The 24,390-nt window shown below is 41.6% G+C and overlaps 1 protein-coding gene across 1 annotated transcript; it reads left to right on the top strand.

Annotated features, from left to right (window-relative positions):
- Positions 1 to 13,477: 13,477 nt before the first annotated feature.
- On the top strand, positions 13,478 to 22,486 carry Chst4 (carbohydrate sulfotransferase 4). The gene is made up of 2 exons (XM_046434760.2): positions 13,478 to 13,697; positions 20,526 to 22,486. Exon 2 carries the CDS (start codon positions 20,545 to 20,547, stop codon positions 21,730 to 21,732), a length of 1,188 nt encoding a protein of 395 aa, XP_046290716.1. The 5' UTR covers positions 13,478 to 13,697; positions 20,526 to 20,544; the 3' UTR covers positions 21,733 to 22,486.
- The last annotated feature ends 1,904 nt before the right edge of the window (positions 22,487 to 24,390 follow it).

Here is a 24,390-nt window from a genome sequence, read left to right as displayed (position 1 = left end):
AGTGATCTACCAGCTGGTGGCTAGATAAGGTACTTCTTTAATGCATCGATTTATTTTTTAGATTTTTTCTATATTTATATTGGAAATGTCAAGTCTATACAAACATAGATGAATGAAATGAATCTAGCTGTGCCCACCACCAGCTTTAACAACATGGTCAATCTTGTTTCATCTCAACCCTTCTCCACAGTCTATTATCCACATTTTATCACCAATGGATTATTTTGAAGCAAATTCCAGGTATCAGACCACTTCATCTGTAAAGATCTTTGTATATGTCTCTAAAAAGTGAAGATGCTTTTTTTAAGCATAACTATAAACCAGCATAAACCTTTAAAATGCAAGTCATGCAATATCCAGCTGGTGTGAAAATTCTCTCTGATTGTCTCATACATATTTGTGTTAGGGTTTGATTTGGATTTCAGTGGGGTTTCTTTTCCACTGAAAATCTTAACAATGTCCACAAGTTCTATTTGCCTGATATTTCTTCTACATCTCTTTTATCCTTTCAATTCTTCCCCTGTTTTTCTTTACCCTCACAATTGATCGGATGAAAACTGGGTCATTTGTCCTATAGAGTTTTCCAAATTCTGAATTCTGCTAATGGCAGCTGCTTGGACCACGTTAACATGTTCCTCTGATCCCTGTATTTCCTAAAGATTGATGGTTTGAGCTTAAGGCTTGGTCGAATTCATATTTGATATTGGGGCAAGAATCTTTTGTAGTGGAATAGGTAATTCCTGCTTCACTGGAAGTACATAGAGTCTGAGCATCTCTGTTTTTGTGACGGGATTGATCATTAGCAGGTTCAGTGTTATCTGCTAAAATCACTCATTATCTAGTTCCCCATCAGCTTTTCATCTAATGGAGCTAGCAGGTATTTTTGACACTGTCTAAATCCATCATTTTATTACAAGTTTCTCCTTTAATTTTGATGAAAACCAATAATTAGAAAGATTCAAAAGAATGTGTTGTCTACTTATTGGAGCAATTCAGTTACTTAATTCCTGGAATCTAGTACACTCAAAAAAACTTCAAGAATTATCATACTAAATAATTATTCACTTATATAACAATGTTATTATTTTATATAATGGATACCTTGTTTAATCTGATATACTCAAAATATTAGGAAGGCAAAATATTAATTCCAAACACGATCACCAATTCAATACTTTTTCAATAATTTTTATCTCATCTCATCTCATGTTTTAAATGCACTTTTACTAAAAGTCTTGGTGACTGAATGTACAGACTACAATGGTCTATCTCAAATATGTAGGGGAAAAGACATTTTGAGGGGCTGGGGTTGTGGCTCAGTGGTAGTGTGCTCAACTAGCATGCATGAGGCACTGGGTTCGATCCTCAGCACCACATAAAAATAAAAGAAAATAAAGTCCATCAACAATTTAAAAAAAAGAGATTTTGAGATTTGATGTCTATGAAAGCAAATCACAAGATTCTAGCTAGGAGCAAAGAGCTGGAAGAGGTGAAATCACTTCTGCTCCTCTATCCTGTTCAACAATCCCCAATTCAGAATATCCATTCACAGGCCAATTCCTCCCAAAAGGAAAATGTGCAAGACAATGAAAGACAAATGGTAGACAATGGTTTTTTTTCTTCCCCTTTTGATTATTCATTTTTTAACCTATTGAGGCAATTCAGAGCAGGTTAGGAGTATATACTCTTTTTGCAAAACAAGAGGGGGCAGATGTCAAAAGGGGGTTGGGGCAAGAAGAACTGGCATGAGCAATCAGGCCCACTCCCAGAAGACCACACATGAAGCTGACAATCTGGAACTGGATTCCCTCAGAACGGTCCATCCCAGCATGGAAGATACTGAACTCCAGCTTTAAGAATACTTCCTCAGGCTGTGAAAAGGCAGATGTGGCCAACCCAATCACTGACATACTTGACATACTTTGCAACCCCCAAAACATTCTTTTTTTGTACCAGGGATTGAATCCAGAGGCACTTAATCACTGAGCCACAGCCCCAGTCCTTTTTTTATTTTATTTTATTTTTTTATTTTAAGACAGGATCTAACTAGTTGCTTATGGACTTGCTAAGTGGCTGAGACTGGCTTTGAACTTGCAATCCTCCTTCCTCAGCCTCCGAGCCACTGGGATTACAGGCATGTGCCACCACACCTGGCCCCCGAGAACATTCCTCAGTCTTGTTCTGATGTGGCAAGTAGAACCAGTACCTAGTTTCCTGTTTCTTTCTCATGGTATTTTGAGAATCAAGTATGAGGAATAGTTGATATTATTTAGGTTTTGAATGATACCTTTAACTTTCTGAAAACTTTGTTGTCTGCATTTTGTTTCCCTCCCAACTGTCCCTGTGTGGCAGATATAAGTCACAGAGACCCAGGGCAAGAAAGACTTGCCAAAGATCACACAACAAACAAGTGACCTGGTTGGGAATAGCCCCTACATTTATCAGCTTCCTCAAAAATGTGTCATCATGGAAGATTATCAAGGAAACTGCAAAAGCAGAACCCCAAAGAAATCACCAATTAAATCAGGCACCGGCAAATAAACAGAAAGAAATTTACCAGTATGTGTCAGGTATATAATATATAGTATATCTGAGTTTATAGTATATACAGATTTTTTAAAAATAATTTTTCGTAAAGTAACAGAGGCCAATTAAAATTCTTAGTCCATGCCACAAGCTATGACTCAGGTACATGAAGGGGAAGAAAACAAAGGCAGTCTGCATCCTAAACTGCACATTCATGCTTCACTGTCACGTGATATGTGACGTGCTTCCGACTTCTGTATTCACTCTGCAAGATGGGCCTCCCCTAAAGGAGATCCTCCAGCCAAACAAGGAAGTTCTTAGAAATAACTACACCAGGAACAATTTGGGGGTTGGTTGGTTTGGTTGGTTTTGCTTCACTTGTGACAAAGTTTTAATTTAACTTTTTACTAGTTATACAGAACCTGTTGCAAAAGAGTTGAGTTTCCCTCCTTTGCCTTTTCTCCTGCTACCTACCCTGGAGGTACTCAACCAGAAAGAACTTAAACATGAAATGAGTTGTAATCCTGTACCTGCCACAGTGTGAAACACACCACGGGGCTAATCCCTAGACCAGGAAGTGCCTGGCTATTGAAGGGGATTTGCTCTGTGAGATTTAGTACAGAAAGTTGGGGGAGAGGTCTACTCAAAGGAGAAAGTAAAAGCTGACACGTCACTTAAGCATAAAAGAGGACGGGGGTCAGGAATGAAATAATGAGACTAGAAGTACAAAGTCATAACTGGGAATCATGTGCGCTTGAGATAGGGGTACAAGTTTTCTGACGTTCATTGAGAATGTTTTCTTTGATATGAGGATGCTGATATGACGACGAGCCTTGGCCTTTCACCCTTCACCTCCCTCTCCTTTGCCCTATCTAAAGTTCCTTCATTCCTCCCATACCCCCACCCCCAACACACACACGGATAGCAGTGACAAAGATGAAGTGCTTTATTGCAAACTGCTGGTAGCTTATATAGAAAGTGAAAGTCATTTATCTTAGACCAGGGAGCTCCTGGGGCCAATCATAGTAAAGGTCAGGTCATTATCTTATGCACGAACGTCCGCCCTGCATAAGATTTATGGAGATCACGAACTGTTCAAGTGCATGGAAGATGGGAGGACCAATTAGTGAATTTTCAAAACAACTTGTTATCCGCCCACTGGCAACTTGCCCGCTGCCATATTGCATTAGGGGCTTCTTATCTGAAAGGCCCAGGAGTTCTCAGGGAGACTCCCAACAAAGGGAGAGGTCACAGGGTAGCAGGGGTAGGAAAGATGGGGAAATGAGTTAGACATCATTACCCTAAGTGCATGTATGAAGACACGAATGGTGTGAATATGCTTTATATACAGCCAGAGATATGAAAAATCGTGCTCTATATGTGTAATATGAATTGTAATGCATTCTGCTGTCATATATAACAAAGTAGAATAAAAAATAAATTAAAAAAAAAAGATCAGAATAAATCCAAGTAGCCCAAAACAGTCAAGAACAAGCATGGAGACAGGCCCCAGGGCTGCCTCTTTTTCTGAGTTGAGTCTGGAAACTGATTAGTGATCTTGAGCCCTAATGTTCACCCTCCAAAACTTGTACCTTGCCTAAACTGCTTTAAGAGTTGAGAATATCCAAAATTATACAGCTGGGGGGAAAAACTATATATTATCTAATATATCTATTCTCAAGCATTTTTGATCTCAGGGCTCCTCAATACTCTGAAAGAATTAAAACCCCTGAGGAGTTTTTGTATATATGGGCTTCTATGTATCAATATTTACCATATTAGAAATTAAAACTGATAATTTAAAATTTGTATTTATTTTATTTAAAGATAACAATAATAAACACATTACACATTAACATAATTAACATGCTTTTTATACAAAATAACTATATTTTCCAAAACCAAAAAATTAAAATATTGGTATTATTATTTTTGAAAATCTCTTTTAACATTGGCTTAATAGAAGACAGCTGGGTTCTTTTTCTGCTTCTACATTCAAGGTGTTTGATATCATATTTCATGAATTGCTCAAGAATAAGGGACACAGTGAATCTCACTATTGTGTACATCCACAAGACTGGGGCACTAATTAGAATAAGATGTATTCCATGCGTGTATAATTTTATCAAAATAGAATCTACTGTCATGTATAAGTAAAAACAACCAATTTTTTTAAAAAAAAGAGTAGGGAAGATAAAACAAATACAGAGAGCTGAAGACAAAACAGAATTGTCTAGAATGATAGAAATGGGGGCGTCACATTCATGCATTTATTCAACAAACTTTCCAGTTGGCTCCTACTGCCAGGAGCAACAGAGGGAAGGGGGCCCCAGGCTCTGCTTCTCCAGGACACACCCGCAGGACTCAACCCCAAGCCAGGGGGCCTTGGCTTTGTCTGCAGAAGCAGCTGCAGGAGCTGGCCTGCTGAGGCCCACTTCCTCCTCGCCTGCTAACTAAACCGTGCTCAAGTTCATCAATCCTCACGGAGGGCGGATTACACTGCACGCCTGTCTGATTACAAATATGAGAAGGAAGTTCACCGAGTAAAAAGAAAACACCCCCGGGGCTCAGAGCTAGACTCCCCCTCCTGCCCCACCACCCGCAGCTCTGCCTGGCTCGGGGAGGCGGTGGGTGGAGGAGGATGTGGCAAGGAAGGCTGATCTCTGAGGAAGAAAACAACGTTCCTTCGTGGTGGAAACGTGAGAAAACAGGACAAAAAGGTGTACAGGAGCGAGCTTCCAGTTGGAACAGAGGGGAGGCCGTGCTCTGCAGTCGTAAAGGAAGCTGCCCGCATCTAGAGATGCCTCAAAGAGCCTTTTAAGATGCCTCAAAGAGCCGCATCTAGAGATGCCTCAAAGAGCCTTTTAAATGAATACCATAAAGGGGCCACAGGGCATTGCCTTGATTGCCACTGGAGGGCTGTGCAACCAAATACTTTAAGAAGGAGTAATCTAATTTAATTGTTTTAGGTATTGCACCTTATATTTTGCTCTGATTTCTTAAAGAATTTAGAATTTCAGTCTTTGCCCTTAGATCTTCTCCCCTTGGCTTGGACACTAACTGAGAGCCTACTAGATGCTAGACCTTATGTTGGATGCTGGGGATACAAAAGGAACTACAGGACAGACATGAAATGCATGTGCATAACTAACTTTGTATAACAAGAGAATGGCTATTTACATGGTGGGGTTAGGTGTGGAGTAGAGAGGAGACCACTAATCATCAGGATAAGGGAAGGCTGCACAGAAAAAAGGTTTAGAAGGCTGAATGGAGTTTGTCAGGTGGAATGGGAGTGTGGCAGGATGAATGTTCTAGAGGAAACAGCAGGTAGAGAGGCATGGATTGTGAAAGGATGGGCTTCTGTTATTAACATGACATATAGAATTATCCTTCTTGACACTAAGCTTCTGTTGAATAAAAGGAAACACTGACACCAACATAGCAATTAGTATCCAGTTATAGGGCTGTGAAATACTTCAAGGGCAAATGACACCCTCACACCCAGAAGGTAAATGTTCCCAGAACTCAGGGAGCTCTGTTCTTGGGAAGGGAACTCAGAGCAGGTGATTCGCATGTTGATTCTAGTTTTGGCTTCAAGGAGCCTCATTTTTGTCACTTCCAAGCTGTGCCCCTGGCTACAATTAGGTTTCCACACAACTGGATCAACAGGAGCCAGGGGAGAGTTTTAAAAGCACAACAAAGGAAAATGAGATCAACCCAATGTAGTCCAGATAAAAAGAAGAAAAAAGTCTGATAGCTAGGAACAGTGGCTCAAGCCTATAATCCCAGTGGCTCAGGAAGCTGAGGCCAGAGTTCAAAGTTCAGAGTTCAGAGTTCAAAGCCAGCCTCAGCAACATGGCAAGGCCTTGACCAACTCAGTGAAACCCTTGTCTCTAAATAAAATATAAAAAAACGGGCTGGGACATGGTTTGGTGGCTAAGCACCCAGGGTTCAATTCCTTGACAGCAAAACAAAAACAAACACGTGATAGAATTGTGGCAAAATGCTCAGTTTTAATTTGCTTTGGATATTTCTGGTTATATTTGGTACTCATGATATCATTTATGTATTTTATGAGAATTACTGAATAGTAAAATAATTTTTTAAATTGAAAAAATAATAATAATAATTCATGGACTCCCAGTGGGCAACAGGCTAAATGGTTATAAGGAAGAGAACAACAAACATTTGATCAAAATAATTCCTTGGTCTTTTGTATTCTGACATAAATCTAGACTTTAATGAAATATTATTTTTAAATAAATGGCCCATTGCCTGCATAATAGTATTTTGATATTAAATGATTTGATGTGATTATTAAACATGTTTCTACAAAAATCATCTCACAGCATACTGCTGGAACCTAGCAGCTAGAGTGACCTGTGCTTCATACATTTAGGTCATTGCCTTCCTTAAAAGTTGCATTCTCTGCTCAGCAAGAGCTAATGTTAAAATGCCCTCATATCATACTCCAGGATTTCCATAGCTGGGCTCCACTCTACCTTCCACCCATAGACTTTTTTTAATGTTTGATCTGCAGGAAACTCTCATCCTGGTCAAAACTAGTTTGCTCAGTGTCCCCAAAATAGTCCATGTCATGTGATCTTTGACAAGGATGATAGCCTCATCTTCCCACCTGCACACTGACTAAGCTAGTAGATACACCTTTGCTCCCAGTAGGCAGACCCCCCAGTACAAATTTTCTTTTTTATATTAATGCAAATAATTTCTTTCAGAAATACAAGTTTCTTCACATTATTTAGGAAATGTCAGTAGTTAAAATGGTCTAGTAGTGTTTACTGAAGATAATAGTAAGGATATTTAGACTGAGTCATATCCACTTATTTACACTGTACCCTACAAAAGGTATTATGGGATTTAGATTATCTTTAAACTGATCTATACAATATAATAAAATGTAAAAGCAAGTGCCCAGTGTTTAAGAAGTGACTGTTGTACTGGAGGTATAAAAGTGCTTTAATCTGTGATGAGAGTTTATTTTATGTGGGAGCTTCATGTAGTTTATTGAACTGGATTTTCCGTGGGTAGATCATTTTGATTTCATTGTTTAAATATAGGAAATTTGCACCTGTTGTGCACAAAGCAGTGAGTTCCTTAAACAAAGGCTCATTCACTCATTCCTTTCACAGGCTTTCACTGAACAATCCCTATGTGGCAGGCACTAGGTTGGGTGCTGGATATATGCAGATAAAAGGTGGCTCTTTCCCAAATTAGTTGGGGAGACAAGGCTAAGATTTGTCTACCTTGCCCTTTAGTGTTCCATGTTTAGAGTCATGGCTGAGGGATTATGTCAATCATCTGATGCTACAATAATCCTGAATAACAACCAGGCACATAATTTCAGTGATACACAACAATAGCTATCAATTTCTCATGCATTGGGGTGGTCACCCATATGGTTCTGCTGATTTGGGTGGGTTCGTTCAAGTATTCAGGGCTAAACTGCTCTTGGCAGAGTTTGGATGGCCTTGGCTAGGACAAACATGGCGATCTGGGTCTGTTTCATGTGCATCTCATCAAGCAGGCACTTTATCATTGTTGTTACTTTACACTCAAGAGCAAGAGCACACCCAACTGCACAGTGATTTTTAAGCCTCTGTTTAAAAATATCCCAACGATTAAAATAAGTTGCACTGCCAAGACTACAGTCAGAGTTACACAGCACAGGAAATAGAGAACAGAAGAATCAGAGTCATCCCTGCAACTTAAAACACACAAACCAGGGGCACCTAACTCAGCCTAGGGAGATAATGAATGGTCTCCCAGAAAAGGTGATACTAACTTGGGTTGAATCTTGAAAGAAAAGACAGAAGTTAGGTTGGCCATAAAGAAGGGAAGCTGTTTTAAACAGAGCAAACACACAAGAGCTAAGAACTTTGGAGGCTTAAGTGCATGCACCTCTTTGCTTATACCATGCATATCCTCTCCACCTATTAACTGTTCCCCTACTTCCTCTCTGAAACATGGATGTTAGTCCTAGATGTTCTGCAGCATTTTTATGGCCGTGACACAATAAATGAGGTTGAAAAGTCTACCGAAAGATCACACCCAAGGGCATCATTGAGCTGCCATATCAGCCCAAATTGTGACTGTACAACGTCGTGTCAGATAGGTCAGCACTCAGGAACTCCTGTGAAGTCTCCCGGAGTCTACCTTGCCCTTTAGTGTTCCACACTGCTCCATCACTTCCCTTCCTGCCTTCGACCAGACTCCCATTCCCCAGGCAAGCTGACTCAAAACACTCTGCACCATTACAGTGGTGACACTGTTCATATTCAGTGTGCGGGGTCTCCATTTCTAGAGTTTCAACAACACTCCTTCCCTGGCCTTCGCATCACCAGTGATGAGAACAAAGAGTAAAGAGCCAGCTCTCTGGATGCTCTCCCCCAACACTCAGCTGGGCCACTTCTGCCTGAGGTGAGACCATTATTTCTCTTATCATTATTCTCTTTCTCCTGATTTATGCTGGAAGTTCAAAAAGACCAGGATCCCATGTTGCTCCATGTCTCATCCCAAATGGCTCTGTATAGCCCATCTTTTGACCTCATTTTCCACTCTCTCCATCTCCTAAAATCTTCATGAGTTCATTGCTGGGAACAACAAAATCCCTCTTAGAGTCTGTACTTTTCCTTCTCCTTGTTTCTCTAACAGAAATTGGGTCTTATTTGAGGTCACTCCTTCCCCGGTAGCCCTCTCTAGGGATAGCTATTCTCTGTTCCCGCAGTGGAACAGAGTCCACTTGCTCTCCTCATTGAGGCTTCCAGATCATTCTGCCTCTTCCTTTCCTACAGTTGCCCACATTTGACACAACTTTATATCACTGTGACCAAAATATCCAACAAGACCAACTTAGATGAAGAAAAGTTGATTTTGGCCTCATGGTTTTAGAGGTTTAGTCCAGGGTTGGCCGTCCCCATTGCTCTGGGCCCAAGGTAAGGCCGACCATCATGGCAGAAGGGTGTGATGGAAGAGCACTGCTTTTCTCATGGCAGCCAGGAAGCAGAGAGGGAGGTAAGGGGCCACGAGAAGACGAACCCTTCCAGGGCAAGCCCCCAGGACTGTAATCCTTTCAAATTATTGATCCATCAACTAGATTAACCCCCTGATTAGGTTCTGATTCTCATAATTTAATCATTGCAACTCTGAACATTCCTACATTAACATGAGCTTTTAGGGGACATCTCATAGCCAAATCACAACAGAAGTTAGCCAGGCTAAACGACCCTCATAGCAGTCATATGGTTATGCGCCAACACTGCTCCTAGGATGCTGCTACATAATCTCAATACTCTTATATATGATCCTTCCAAAACTATCATGCCTGAAATCCTGATCCCTTGGCTTCCAAAAAGCTTGTCCTCCACATTAGCTCAGCTATGCCATTTGTGCCCTTGTTTCTCCTCTAATCCAGCTTAGATTCCATGGTTATTATAATCACACCTTTTAATGTTCCCCTGGTTTCACCTGCTCTATTATCAGTTCCAGGATCCTGATTCCACATAAGGCAACCATTATCCAGCAATGTTCAGCAATGTCAAGCTCCTGATCCACCAAAGACATAAAGGATGCCTGATCTCTACCAGGAACTCCCTATTTTCCTATCCTCTATGCCCTATTAAGAGGCCTCAAAAAACAACAACCAACAAGAAACTTAAAAAACTACATTTTTCCTTTTCCCTGATTCTGACCTCCCCTAATCTAGCTTGTTCTGCCATTATTGAAACAAATATTTCTAACACAGCGATAAAGACCATCCTATTGCCATGGGGCACCTACACAGGTGTCCACCCCCAGGATGCAACTCAAAGAAGCGAGTTCTATTTAAAACAACTGTCAATTTGATAAAAAGATTTATAGCACCCAAGATTTTCTTCCTGGTTTGCAGACATTTCTTCAGAAGGTGCTGGATCACTATGATGCTAAGGTCAAACATGTAGAAGTTTAGCCAAAACACAAAGGTCTAGTCCCCCTAAATCCATTCTCTAAATCCAGCCACTTAGCCAATACACAGTCCCTGCCAGACACCAGACTTTGGTAAGTAATGTAGGGTTGGTGACAAAGATAGAGAGTTTCATATCACTCAAAAGTTTCAAGTATTCACATCCACATTGTAGGCTGATGTACACAGTAAAATGAGGAATGTTGGAGCCCCCACATGAAAAGAAACTCAAGAAAAACCTCATTGACCTTTCAGTGCCACTGTGAGCAGGAAAGACCTGTACCCAAGTCGAGCCATAAAGGAACTCCAGTCTCAGTACACGAGGAACAATGGCCTAGATAAAAGCAGTAGCACTAGATGATACAACCAGCAGAAACTGACACAAAGTAATCAGAGACTAGATGAGTGTCTGACCCAAGGTCTCGTCACCATTCAGGTGGAGCCCACACTGTAAAGGTGGTGAAGATCCAAGGGCAGGGATAGAGAATCCAGTTCTCTGGAATGGTGCTTCCAGGAAGACAACGGTCTTCACACCATGTTTTGAGAGTGCATGAAGTATACAGAGCCTATTTTAGGGATCTCTGAGATTCCCTGAAATAAAACACAATTTGTGTATCTGATATATGAGAGCGCTTGCTGAGCATGTGTGAGGCACTGGGTTCGATCCTGATACCACATTAAAAAAAATAAACAAAATAAAGGTATTGTGTCCATCTACAACCAAAATATATAAAAGGTCACCTATTCATCACAGTGTTGCATGTAATAGGAAAAAATCAGAAACAATACAAACTAATTTTGTCTTGAGAGTGGAGCACTGGAATATTATAAATCCTGTCAAAATAACATCTGCCAAATATATTAGTTGACATGGGTAAATAGCATGAAGTAAAAAACTCAAAGTCCAACATGGACTGTGTCCCAGCATCCCCAAGAGACACTGCAGTAGGCATGTGTGCCAGGGTACATGTCAAGAACGTTCAGTCACGCCACGTGCAGTGGTGCACTGTAATCCCAGCGACTCAGCAGACTGAGGCAGGAAGATCACAAGTTTGAGTCTGGCTTGGGCAACATAGCAAGTCCCTATCTCAAAAAAAAAAAAAAAAATTAACAAGGTAGCTCATTGGTAGAGCACCCCAGGGGTCAGTTCTCAGTACCAAAAAAAAAAAAAGTCAATCACAACTATAAACAATCCCAATGCCCATTAATAAGATACATCATAAGAGGTGGTATAAGGAACATTACATAGAATTTTTTTTAAAAGATAACTATATGAAATGGCGTGATGATTCTTAAAGGATAAGGTTGAAAGGAAAGCTCAAAAGAATGTCTGCGGGTATGATCCCACTGATATTGCCTGCATGGTAAGCCATACACAGAAGCAAGGATCTGCTTACTGTGAAAGCAGCACCCTGAGTGCTGAGCTGGGAAGGTCTGTGAGGGAAGGGAGGTGGCTTTGGCGCTGTTCTGATTTTGGTTTATTTTTGTTATTTAAGTGGTAGTTCCTTTGTTAAATTTACCCCCTTTTTAATATGTATTTTTTAGTTGTAGTTGGACACAATACCTTTATTTTATTTATTTATTTTTATGTGGTGCTGAGGATCGAACCCAGGGTCTCACATGTGTGAGGCAAGTGCTCTACTGCTGAGCCACAACCCTAGCCCTGTTAAATTTACCTTTATGACCTATTTGCATTTCATAATTTAAACTATCTTTAAATAGAGCAAAAAATAAAAGAAAAGCATGTATAAAATTGTCTTTTCTACATGAACAGAAAAATTATCAATGGCAATTTTCTCTGGGCAGCAATTTACAAAGGTATTTCTATTTCCTTCCTTATAAATAGTGTATTTTCAAACTTTTTATACTTAACAAGTATTAGTTTTAAAAGAAGAATAAAAACGGAACTACTGCTACCTACTCTGGCTCTTCAACTTACATCTCTGCACAGAACAGGGAGGAAGAGAAATTTCTCTTCTCTCTGCCAGAAAGAAACAGGAAGAGAAGAAGAGATACACAGCTGAAATCAATACATGGCAACCTCACAGGTTCTTGTCCTTTGTGCAGTGATAAGGCCTTAGGGGACTCAGCTGATGGAAATCATCCAAACCCTAGAGTCCCAGAACTCACACAATGCTTGCCTACTCTCTCAGAGCCTGGAAATTGAGCCAGCAGCCCAGGAATAAACAAGAGGTATATTATTATTATTCAATAATAGCTACTGCTTTAAAACTTTTATTATTGTCATAATACTGTGTAGGGACTTTGTGTGTATTAATCCCAACGTTCACAACAATACTATCAGGTGGATGTTATCACCCTTATTTTACACTGATATTCTAGGACTCAAAAGAGATGCAGTAACTTGCCCAGATCTCTGAAAATCTGTGGTTTCTATGCTGCATCACAGTTTCCATTTCTGCACATGCATCTTCTGTTTTAGACTCTTAACAACCATGTAAAGTAGCTCAGAGTGGGTATGTGTTTTGCTCAAGGCACACAGCTAGTAAGACATTATTATCCTTAATAATGACTCTTTTCTCTTTTTTTTAAAGGGAAATTTTTTGTCCCCTTTACTCCAACCAAATGCCAGTACATCTGTGTCCTTCCAGAACATATTTATTACCTCTTACGAGAAGGGTAAAGATATTGGATGTGACACAAAGGATAAGACATTTTACCTCTGTAGGGTGGAGGGAGCAAAGAAGTGCAAGGCATAAACAATCTTCACATTTTCTCCTTAGAAATTAAAAAAAAAAAGATATGAGTAAGGTATAAGACCTTCTGAGCAATTCTGCCTATAATGAGCAATGTCCCTGGGAACTCATCTGCTAAGTCTCCAGGAGTCTCTTTTCTGCTTCTTTTCTGCTTCTACCTTGCGATGAGAGCTGACCTTTGAGCAGTCAACATTCCAGGCAACATCCCAGGCGGGGGAGAGAATGCTTCCTCCTTTGCTTTGTCCACATGCTCCAGAGTCTCCCCACCCCTTGAGTCTCACTGGTGTTAAAGTTATAAATGTCACAGCTTCCTGGGAGCCAGTGGTTTGTCAAGCCTCTTGCAAGGTGGATCTTTTTTATGAGGAGGAGAAGGAGGAGGAAGAGGAGGAGGAGGAGGAGGAAGCCAGAAGGGATCTGGTGAGTCAGTGAACAGTGATCAGCTCCACTAGCAGTGAGCCTCTCAAAAGCAGTGAGAAGCCTAAGCCATTAATAAGGTAAGAAGAGAATTATCCCAGGGCTGTGGGATCAGAGTATCAGATAACTTCTGGCAGCAAAGCTTGGGATCCGGATGGCTGGCTAGAGGGGCTGGTGGGAGGGAGGGTGAATCTGTATCCGAATCACCAGGGGCATCTTCTGAGTAGAAAGCAACCTCGTACTATTAGCTCTTCCACCAAGCCTGACCCCATCCCTAAAGTGCCTAGAATTGGGCAGGGCTGTTTTGATGTACATTTGTAAACTGCCCCTGGTACATCTGATCTGTTCAGATCCTGCTTTGGAGCTCAAGGTTCTGTGATTCCCACAGTTTCTCTCCTGCTCTCTGCTGGGGATGGGAGGGGCATAGAGAGCTGAAGGTTTTTTGGAGCTTAGGTGCAGTGTAGTGTGATCACTGAAAACTCTCAGACCTGAGACCCAAAACATGGGCATTGTGAGCCAGGCAGAGCTATTATAGCTGGTGAGTCAATCAATCAAAAGTTCAGTTTACAAACAAACTGAATAAATTCTGAAAAATAAGAAAGTGGCTCATCACTCCAAAATTTCTAATTGGGTTATTTTCATGACTAACCCTCAAAGGGCTTTGAAAATCATGAAACACCATGCAGACATAAAATATGATTAAGTTAGAGAGCCAGCATGTCAGCTAAGGTAGAAGGACCTCTATCTTGAATGGTCTTGAGCAAGTCTGGAACTTTTAATTGGAATTTGAATGCTTTATATGTGTAAAATAAAAACAATACCTTGGGCTGGCTGGGGATATAGCTCTGTTGGTAGAGCCTCACATGCACAAGGCCCTGGGTTCAATCCCCAGCATCACAAAAAAAAAAAAAAAAGAATAAAGAGTTGACCTTTTTAAAAAGTAATAATAATAATAATAATAATAATACCTTGTCCAACCTTCCTTGTTGGGTCAGTGAGGGCACCTCAAACAGTAAAACAACCTCTACAAATGTTTTTTCACTCAGTCATTCCTTGATAGATGTTTCTTAAGCATGTACTACATGCCAGGCATTGCCTTTGGCACTATGGACACAGCACTGGCAAAGACAAAAGTTCAGTCCCCTGGCACTCTCAATCTAGTGAAAAAATTGATGTATGGATACCCTTTGCCCTGGAACTTAGTTCTACAGATTTCCCAGTCTACAGGCTCTTTTTAAAGGTGGGTGTCCCCAGCACAACCCCATTCCCTCAGCTGTACAGGCATCTTCTGTCATCCCTGATATCTGGGCGCAGGGATAGAATATCACTGGAGAATCTAAATTAGCAACATGCTAAGTGGTTGGAATCCAGGCTGCTGCTGCTGCTGCTGCTGCTGCTTCTTCTTCTTCTTCTTCTTCTTCTTCTTCTTCTTCTTCTTCTTCTTCTTCTTCTTCTTCTTCTTCTTTTAGTTGTAGATGGTCACAATACCTTTATTTTATTTATTTATTTTTATGTGGTGCTGGGGATCAAACCCAGTGCCTCACACATGCCAGGCAAGTGTTCTACTACTGAGCTACAACTCAGCCCCTGGGATTCAGGCTTCTTAAACTGCTATCTATTTTTTTTTTTCACAGAATTTCTCATTTTGTTCCTAAAAGTCTTTACAGTATGATTATGGGGATATTCAAACTTCAGCCCTCTTTAATCAGACTGTTCAGTGAGGCTCATTGTTCTGGTGTTTTCATGGTCACTGTACCTTATCGCCACCCCTTTGGTGATATTTTTCAAAATCCTAACAAAATCCTTACTACTCTTCAACTAGAGGCTGTCCACTGTGTTTCAGTTTGATGCCAATCACCCATCACTGGAGCAATACGGGTTCAAATTATTTCTGAGGTGATGGGATGTGCTGAGTTTGGGGGTTTTGTTGTTTGTTTTGCCTTGTCTACCTGGTAACTGAACTGATTAGAACAAGGCAGCCTGTCACCTGAATGGGGCTTTTATTTCGTTTTAATAAAAATTTCTAAAAATAACTTAATGTTGTTTTTCCTCTTAGTTTTAACTACTAAAGGATCAGTGTAGGAAAATATTTTTAGTGTGCCATCTCATATCAAAACTATGCACCTGATTTTATTAATACCACTCCTGAGAAAGTACTGGTTATGTGCTTTAGTACTCAATGTAGTCATTGATACTAAAGATTTCTGTATGCATTCTATAAAATGATAAGTTTCAGTTTCGAGAAGGAGCTTGTTGGGTTATTTGCTTCTAACACTGATGATATCTCCTCCCACACTCAACTACTTACTGATTTCTTACTACTTACTTCTTCATTCATTTGAAAAGTGTTTAAGGAATCCTCATCACTCGCCAAATTGTTATGGACCTGTAAGAAAAACCAGACAGACGTTCCCTTAAATTATTGCAGTTCAGTGGGAAGAGACATTCACATACAGCTAATTCCTCTAGAGTGGGATGGATGCTAGAGGGACATTTGGAAAGAGGAGGAAAAACTTTCTTAAAGGAAGAAGGTCGGCTGACTCTGGAAGAGTTGTAGTTGAAGGTCTCGGGACTCCTAAATAATAGGGAAGTTTTGGAAGAATTTAAAGTTGAGTCTGGATTCTAAGGTACCAAAAAGAAGGGGAGTGGCAGGAAATCAAAGATCAGGCCATGAAGGACCCAGAGTGAGAGATTTGGGGATTTTGATTTAGCCCTATATATGTTGAAAAGTTATTGAGGATTTTTCAGCAGGGAGTGATACACTTGTGTTTTAGAAATATAATTTAGCTCAGCAGTGGATGATGGGAGAGAGCTGAGAGATAGAAGAGGAAGGGTACTGTCCAAGGCCCTGCTTGAGATGAGCAGGCTGGGAATTCTGGCAATGAGAGTGCAATTCAAGGATCAACTGAAGAGTCTCCTTTTCTCCACTGAGCCTCCCTAAGCACACTGGTGACCCACAGCCCCTCACCTCTGCCAGGGCTCCAAAGCATCCACCTCCACTGCTGATTACAGTCTCTGCAGATGAGCTTTGCCAGAATACCCTAGAGTGTTTCCTGGTGGCCTGGGCAGCCCCACTATGTGTTGTCCAAAGTGGGACTCACTTCACAAAAGCATGTTCTTTGTGGCCAGGGAAAGTGCTCATGGAGAGTAAAATCAAAGAAAGAAGTTAGAGGATTTCTGTAGGAATTCTTGAGAACTATGGACAACTTCTAACAGAGTTAGAAGGTCAAGCTCCAGCTTGCAGAGGGAATGGGCTTGGGGCCAGGAGCAGAGCTGGCAGGCAAAGAAGGCACAAGGCCATTTCCATTGAGCCCCACAGGACAAAATTAGCCTACAGCTGGGATGGAGGGAGGGAGGACGTACTTTGAAAGGTGTCTGCTCTCCTAATTGCCAAGAAATATCAGCTTTTTTCCTAAAGTCATTATAGGCCCTGTGTATAAAATTCTACCAACAGTCGCCTTATAATTGCATACATGTCAAGTTCTTCTCTCCTTAGGTTCCTCTCTCTTTTGCTCCATGGTTTCCTTTCTTTGTTCTGAACTGTTTCTCTTGCTCATGTTACCCTAAGCAGAAGCTCTTTGTTCAAGTTGCATCTGTCTTGGGTGGAGGATGGAGAGGGCATCCTTTGACCATTATCAGTAACATTCTAGTTTCTAATCATTTCCTCTTGAACTCAAGTTTAAGAACTAGGAGCCTACTTAATTGGCCTTCTTCTAATCCACAGGGCCAAGTCTACAAGGCAGGAATTACCATCCATTGGCATTTCCCAGGCAGAGAGCAACATGGTTATTTTAGGAGGGGGATTTGTCTAGTTTTGTTTTTGTTTTGGCCACAAAAGAAAGAAGATCCTCCCTGGATCCTTCTGGCACATCCTGAGGAAGAGCACTGTTGTGATGGATGGAAGAGAAGGGGATTTTCTGCCACGGCCACACAAGGCCTGGCATGGATCATTACCCATTTCCCAGAAGGTCCAGGGGATTTCCAAGGGAAGCCCATGAGCTGGCAAAGTAAGCTCTACCTCTTCAGGAAACAAGCTATAAATTCTAAGAGTCACATCTTCCTCCTCTAAAAGCCATTCTCAAATATCTCTGGAGCTCTGGACATAGAGAATGGTTTACGAGCAGTATGAAGGCTGCCTGGGCAATAGATACCAAAACTTAGCATGCACATACTCTTTGACTTGCCAATTCCACTTCAGGGTACACACGTGTGCAATGGTGTGTGAACATAAAGGTCATTACTGAGGCACTGAAATGTAAAAGACTGCAAAGCAAGCCAAAACCCATCAATAAGAAAATGAGTTAAATAAGTCATTGTATATCCATATAATAGAATCTGTGTAGTAAAAAAGAATGAGGAAATGCCTTATATACTACCAGGGAAAGCTTCCCACAAGACATGTTCACAAGTTAAAAAAAAAAAAAGTGCATCACAGTGGGAATAACTTACTATTTTTTGTGTTTTTTAACCAATTTTTATATTTATTTTTTAGTTGTAGTTGGACACAATACTTTTATTTTATTTATTTATATGTGGTGCTGTAGATGGAATCCAGGGCCTCATACCTGATAGGCGAGCACTCTACCGCTGAGCCACAATCCCAGCCCCATATTTTTTGTGTTTTAAAGAGGGAAAAAAAAATAAGAAAATATATACATTTGAACTTTTGGGGGAATGCATAAAGCAAATGAAATTACACATAAAAAAATAAACCCAATTGCTATGTTAGGGACAAGTTGAGAAATGGGCAGATGGGGGACAGATTTTTGGAGGTAGATTTTTCACCATATCCTACAAGCTATATAAATACTAGCTGTTAGTAAATAGAGAAGAGGTTACCAGTTCAGCAACTAGTAAATTCTTGTTCTTTTTCCCTTGGGGGGGGGAAAGCTGTGACCCTTTAAAAGATATATCATTATCCCTATTTACAGTAGGTCTAGAGGCTTTCTAAAATGTGACTACAGACTTCCCTTACAGACACAACTCCTTGTCAAAAAAATTTTCCCTTCTCTGTCATGTGTGTTAAAGACTGGGTGTGACGGACCAGGCTACGGACTGGTAAGCACTCCCTATCTTTTCTTCTGCATGCAGAATCTTAGGAATGCCCTGTTTTAAATTCTGAGTCTATGGAATATCCATGAGAATGATACTTTTCGAAACAATTTGAACCAAGTGAGAATTACCTATCAAAAACCTTTTTTTAGCTGGATGCAGTGGTGCTCACCTGTAATCCCAGTAGCTCGGGCTGAGGCAGGAGGATTGTGAGTTCAAAGCCAGCCTCAGCAATTTAGCAAGGTACTAAGAAACTCAGTGAGGCTCTGTCTCTAAATAAAATACAATAGCTTGTGTACACACATGTGCAATGGTGTGTAAACATAAAGGTCATTACTGAGGCATCTGAAATGGTAAAAGACTGCAAAAGACTGGCTCGGTGATCGAGTACCCTTGAGTTCAATCCCTAGTACCCCAAAAAACAAAAACAAAATCAAACACTTTTTTTAAAAAACTTGGTGATAAAACTCATCACCAGGAAAATTGTAAACTCTACATCTAACTCCAGTTACTATCCAGAAATAGTTTCTCTTCTATATAAAAACTAAAAGGGAGAATTTCTTGGGTATATAGGGTTATGCTAATTAGCAACTTGCTGCTAATAATATTTGTACTATATATAATAGCTATTTTATCTCTAAATTGTTATTTATATCAAGAAGTTGCCCCAAATGATCTATAGTCATGTGGGAAAGAGTTAAAATCTCCAAAGGAAAAAAATCTGGCACAGTCTTTTCATATGAAGCAACCCTTGACTGTCACAAGAATATGTTCAAGATTGCTCCCAGTCTATATGAACCTTGGTGCAAAATGGAAATCCTTTCTTTAAATATTTTATATCTAGCAACTGGAAAACTATCCTATAATATTTACCTTGTTGGACCAAGATACTTTAAGATCACCTACAGAACTTTTTATAATAAGTTTCTAAATCCTTGATGAGATGGCATGCCCTAGGGTCGTGCAATGCACTATCTGCCCAACCATACTGAGCAGCCCTGAATAGGTTGTGTTGAGTGGCCAAGCATTCCACAAGCAGCAGCACAGTGACAAAATGGCCATAAGGATCACTATTACAGCTGAGGGTTGTTTGGCACACTTTCAGAGTCAGCTGGTAAGGAGACCAACAATGCAACTGAAATAAATAGATTGTTCATTACCTATACAGACCCAAGGTCATCATTGGATCAGTTCCCCCATGTCCTTATCCCATAAGATGAGACGAAATCAGAGAGAACCGGATGACAGGTATCATGGGCATTTGGTTCTGCTGCTGAGGATACAATTCTAAAGCCAAGCAGTTTTATAACCTGCTGCTCAATTTTTCAGGGAACTGAAGTGGAAAGTCCTGTGCTTAATGAAAAATGGGGGAGGAGATGACAAAAGAGCTTGAGGCAATCTCCCTCAAGTTGGGGGTGTCGGTTGAGAAATGTCCTCAGGGTGTTCCTTGCTGGGTGGCTCCTCTCCTTAAGCTTCAGGAGAATCTCAAGGTATCCAACCAAGACTTGGGTTAGACTGAGATTAAGCTTTGCCTCTGTGGCCTATGTGAAGGCATACAGCCACCAGGGTACCCGCTGCAGTCATTCTCCTATGTTGATTAAACTTGGCTGAGTTCAGGAATTCTTGGTAACCCAAGAAAGACTGGGGGGAGGAAATAAAGACCCCAAAATATATAAAACTTATCGACACACTAACTGCAAGGAACAGGAACTGGTCAGGACAGTTGCACAAATGTTCTAGCTTTCCACATTGCTCCTTGGAAGGTGTCAGGGAGAAGGTGGCTTTGACTAGAAAGAGAATGGAAGGCAGGCACCAAAACAGCAGCCTGACTCAATCCCTTCTGCTTGTTCCTTAAGGGTCATCCTCTTCAGCACAATGATATTGCTCAAAAAAATGAGGCTCCTGCTGTTCCTGGTTTCCCAGGTGGCTGTCTTTGCTCTCTTCTTCCACATGTATAACCACAGCGCCCTGTTTAGAAAGGAGGAGCCCAAGCCTGTGCATGTGCTGATCCTGTCTTCCTGGCGCTCTGGCTCTTCTTTTGTGGGGCAGCTTTTTGGGCAGCACCCAGATGTCTTCTACCTAATGGAGCCAGCCTGGCACGTGTGGATGACCTTCACCGAGAGCACTGCCTGGAGTCTGCACATGGCCGTGCGGGATCTACTGCGTTCTGTCTTTCTGTGTGACATGAGTGTCTTTGATGCCTACATGAAACCTGGTCCCCTCAAACAGTCCAGTCTCTTCCAGTGGGAGCACAGCCGGGCACTGTGTTCCCCACCTGCCTGCGACTTCTTCCCCAGGGAGGAGATCACCTTCCACGCTCACTGTAAGATCCTGTGCAACAAACAGCCCTTCACCGTGGTGGAGAAGGCCTGCCGCTCCTACAGCCACGTAGTACTCAAGGAGGTGCGCTTCCTCAACCTGCAGCCCCTCTACCAGCTGCTGATAGACCCTTCCCTCAACCTGCACATCGTGCACCTGGTCCGGGACCCGCGGGCTGTGTTCCGTTCCCGAGAACACACCACAGCAGAACTCATGATTGACAGTCATATTGTGATGGGGCAGAATTGGCAGAAACTCAAAAAGGAAGATTATCCATACTACACGATGCAAATCATCTGCAAAAGCCAGATGGACATATACAAGGCCATCCAGTCCTTGCCCAAAGCTCTGCAGAAGCGCTACTTGCTCATCCGCTATGAAGACCTAGTCCGGGCTCCACTGGCTCAGACTTCCCGGATGTATGAATACGTGGGGTTGAAATTCTTGCCCCATCTCCAGAACTGGGTGTATAACATCACCCGGGGCAAGGGCATGGGAGAGCATGCCTTCCACACCAATGCCAGGAATGCCCTCAACGTTTCCCAGGCTTGGCGCTGGTCCTTGCCTTATGAAAAGGTTTCTCGACTTCAGGAAGTCTGTGGTGATACTATGGATGTGCTGGGCTACCTCCAGGTCAGATCCAAACAAGAGCAGAGCAACCTCTCCCTGGATCTTCTGTCTACCTGGAAACCCTCTGAGCGAGTCTACCAGGGGGGAGAAGGCTCTGTCCCCACTTGGTTCTAACCTCAGCCACATTCTCTGAATGCTTCTGAGCCTTAACTGTGTCTGCAGTTGTGCACATTGGTGTGAGTTGTGCCCACACGTGCTCCAGCAGAGGAATTGTGCTATTTTCCTGTCCAGAAAAGAGACTCAGGGACCTGGTGTGAGCAGCATATCCCATCAATTACATGGGGGATTGCCTCTCTTCTTGATCTTCCTATCTGTGAATACCTCAGAGACTTGGTGGCCTGGAGGCCCGTTAGACACCAAACAATATCAGTGGAGTAAGTCCATAAACATCCCTGTTCTCATTTTACCCACTGGGAAGGGGAGAGAAAGTAAAAGCCAGGGAAGTGGGTCTTTCACTGAAGAGTTCAGAAGCACATTCCACAGAGAGACAGTTCCCAGCGGATTCAAAGAGGGAATCAGAAATAGGGTTGGGTGCTTACCTATGGGTTTGGCCAGAACAACTAGCAGCCATCACAAACCCTAAACAGACTCTGTACAACAGGGCAAGTTCTGAAGTGCAGTGGATAGCTGGGCTCTGTTTGGATGTCATTTTCCCACAACATTTCCTATCACATGAAGACTTTGATCCAAGAAACTGCCATCCATTAATACTAAAATTCTAAAATAAGATTCTGTTTGGAATTTTCCCTTTCTACCTGTAGTAAATGTTCATCCTTACAGGAGCCTAACCTAAGAACATAATCATCTTTATAGATTTTTATGTTTGTTATTATCTATCAACCATATATATAAAAAATTGCCACAATAATATTTGGTGTCAGATGATGAACTAAGCCTACATCCTCTTCAGCCACTTAGCCCTTTCCTGTGTAAGGCATAAGTTATAATAAAGCCAAATGCATCACCCTAGGATCTGAGCAAATAATTCTTTTACTCTGATCCTTCAGCCAGAAGTCCTCAGTATCAATATATGCCTCACCTGACTTTTTTAATGTCTTAATTGTCCAAATCTGAGAGACCTTTTCATTTCATCTTTCTTTTTGTTTCTAACGTCTTCTTTTTGAACACTGGGGAATTGAACCTCGGTGATCTACCATTGCTACCACTGAACTACACTCCCAGCCCTTCAAAAATATTTTTCGAGAGAGGGTCTTGCTAAGTTGTCCAGGCTGGCCTGAAACTTGCAATCCCTCTGCCTCAGCCTCCCAAGTACCTGGGATTATAGGTGTGAACCACCACACCCAACTTATTTCCACCTTTTGATGTGTTTCTCACTACATAAGTTTCCTTAATGTCAGAACTGAATTTCCCCATTCCCTTGAGCTGAGTGGTGCCTGTGTGGCTCCATCATCTAAGATACTCGAGCAATTATCTTTGTCAGTTGGATTGGCTGAAGTCAGTATATATGTGACTTTAAAGGAGTGAATTTATTCTATTGTCCAAACCCAAGCCACTCTAGGGACTTCTCAAGAGTGTAGGAGCTCCCATGAAAAGGCTTGCCTCTGTAAACTTCCAAAACAGTGTCAATCTTCCAAGACAGCAGATGTGCACAGAAGGATGTGGGCCAGTGAGGGAACAGGCTGTGAGAGACCCACCATTTCTGATTTTCCCTCTGAAAGTCCAGTCCCTGCCTAACTGTTTTAAAGTTAATAACTTCCTTGGAAACCATTTCTATGTGATGCTAAAGTACAGAGCTGTCTGCTGTCCCTCTCCAAAAGGATCCCCCCATCCTGAGACAAGGAAAGATACTAGCCATGTGGAAGCCTAAGGGTCTTATTCAAGATCCACTTTAACACAGCTTTAAATTTCCTATATACCAAGTAGTAGACGTCCTTTAAGGCTCAGACATCTAGGCACAGATGTAGATCATTTCAATCACTGCAAAAGTTCTCCTGGACAGCTCTGTCTAAATTCATTTTTTGTGTGTAGCATTCTATCCCACCTCCAAAAGTTTAAACAATATATAATAATACTATCATGGCATTTTATATACCATAAAACTGTGTGCAATATAAAATCATGCTCTATGACCTCTTTAAAACCTGACCCAGTGTTGAAAGAGACTTTTGGAGAGCAAAGGGACAGTTTCCCATGATGTCTTCAGGTGGTGGCACTAGGAATCAGAGGTTAGGGAGGTAGTGTGCTCCCTGTGGGGCGTGGGGTACGTATGGACTGAACACTGGTGATGAGTATAGCGGATAATATCCTCCAGGTGCATCCTTTCTAACTCGGAGGTCTCTGTACCATCCCAAACCCCAACGGTGGAGAGGCTTTTCTTTGCCTTCTTGGACTATTCACCTGTACAGGATCTAAAGATGAGTTTAAACCTAGATGAGGATGAACCAGATCTAAATTTTTCAGGCCCAATTGTCAGGGTTTAGGGAATGAGCTCTCTCAAATCTGAGAGAAATGCCTAACTGCAGGATGGCAATCTACATCTTTGTAAAAGGGAAACTGAGCAAGCTCTCCCGAGTCCTACAGTTTCAGGGGTAGAATGGAGAATGGGGTCCCAAAACTTCAAAGTAATTTTGTGGAGAGTGAGAAAGTCATAGTTTTGAGACACAGAGGCTTTGACTCTCTGTATTTCCCTTTTTTTTTTGGGGGGGGGGGGAGGGGTTGGTACACCATTCCTAGAAGAGCTGCAAAAGCAGGTCATAATGTGTCTGCATTCCTACCTGTAATTACTATGTGGCTTCTTTTTCAATATAATGA

This window comes from Marmota monax, unplaced genomic scaffold, assembly GCF_021218885.2.
Source record: "Marmota monax isolate L192 unplaced genomic scaffold, Marmota_monax_Labrador192_F-V1.1 WCK01_AAM20220418_F8-fsc00024, whole genome shotgun sequence".
Lineage (NCBI taxonomy): Eukaryota > Metazoa > Chordata > Mammalia > Rodentia > Sciuridae > Marmota > Marmota monax.
Note: the sequence above shows the minus strand (reverse complement) of the source record. Positions and strands in the feature narration are given on the sequence as shown.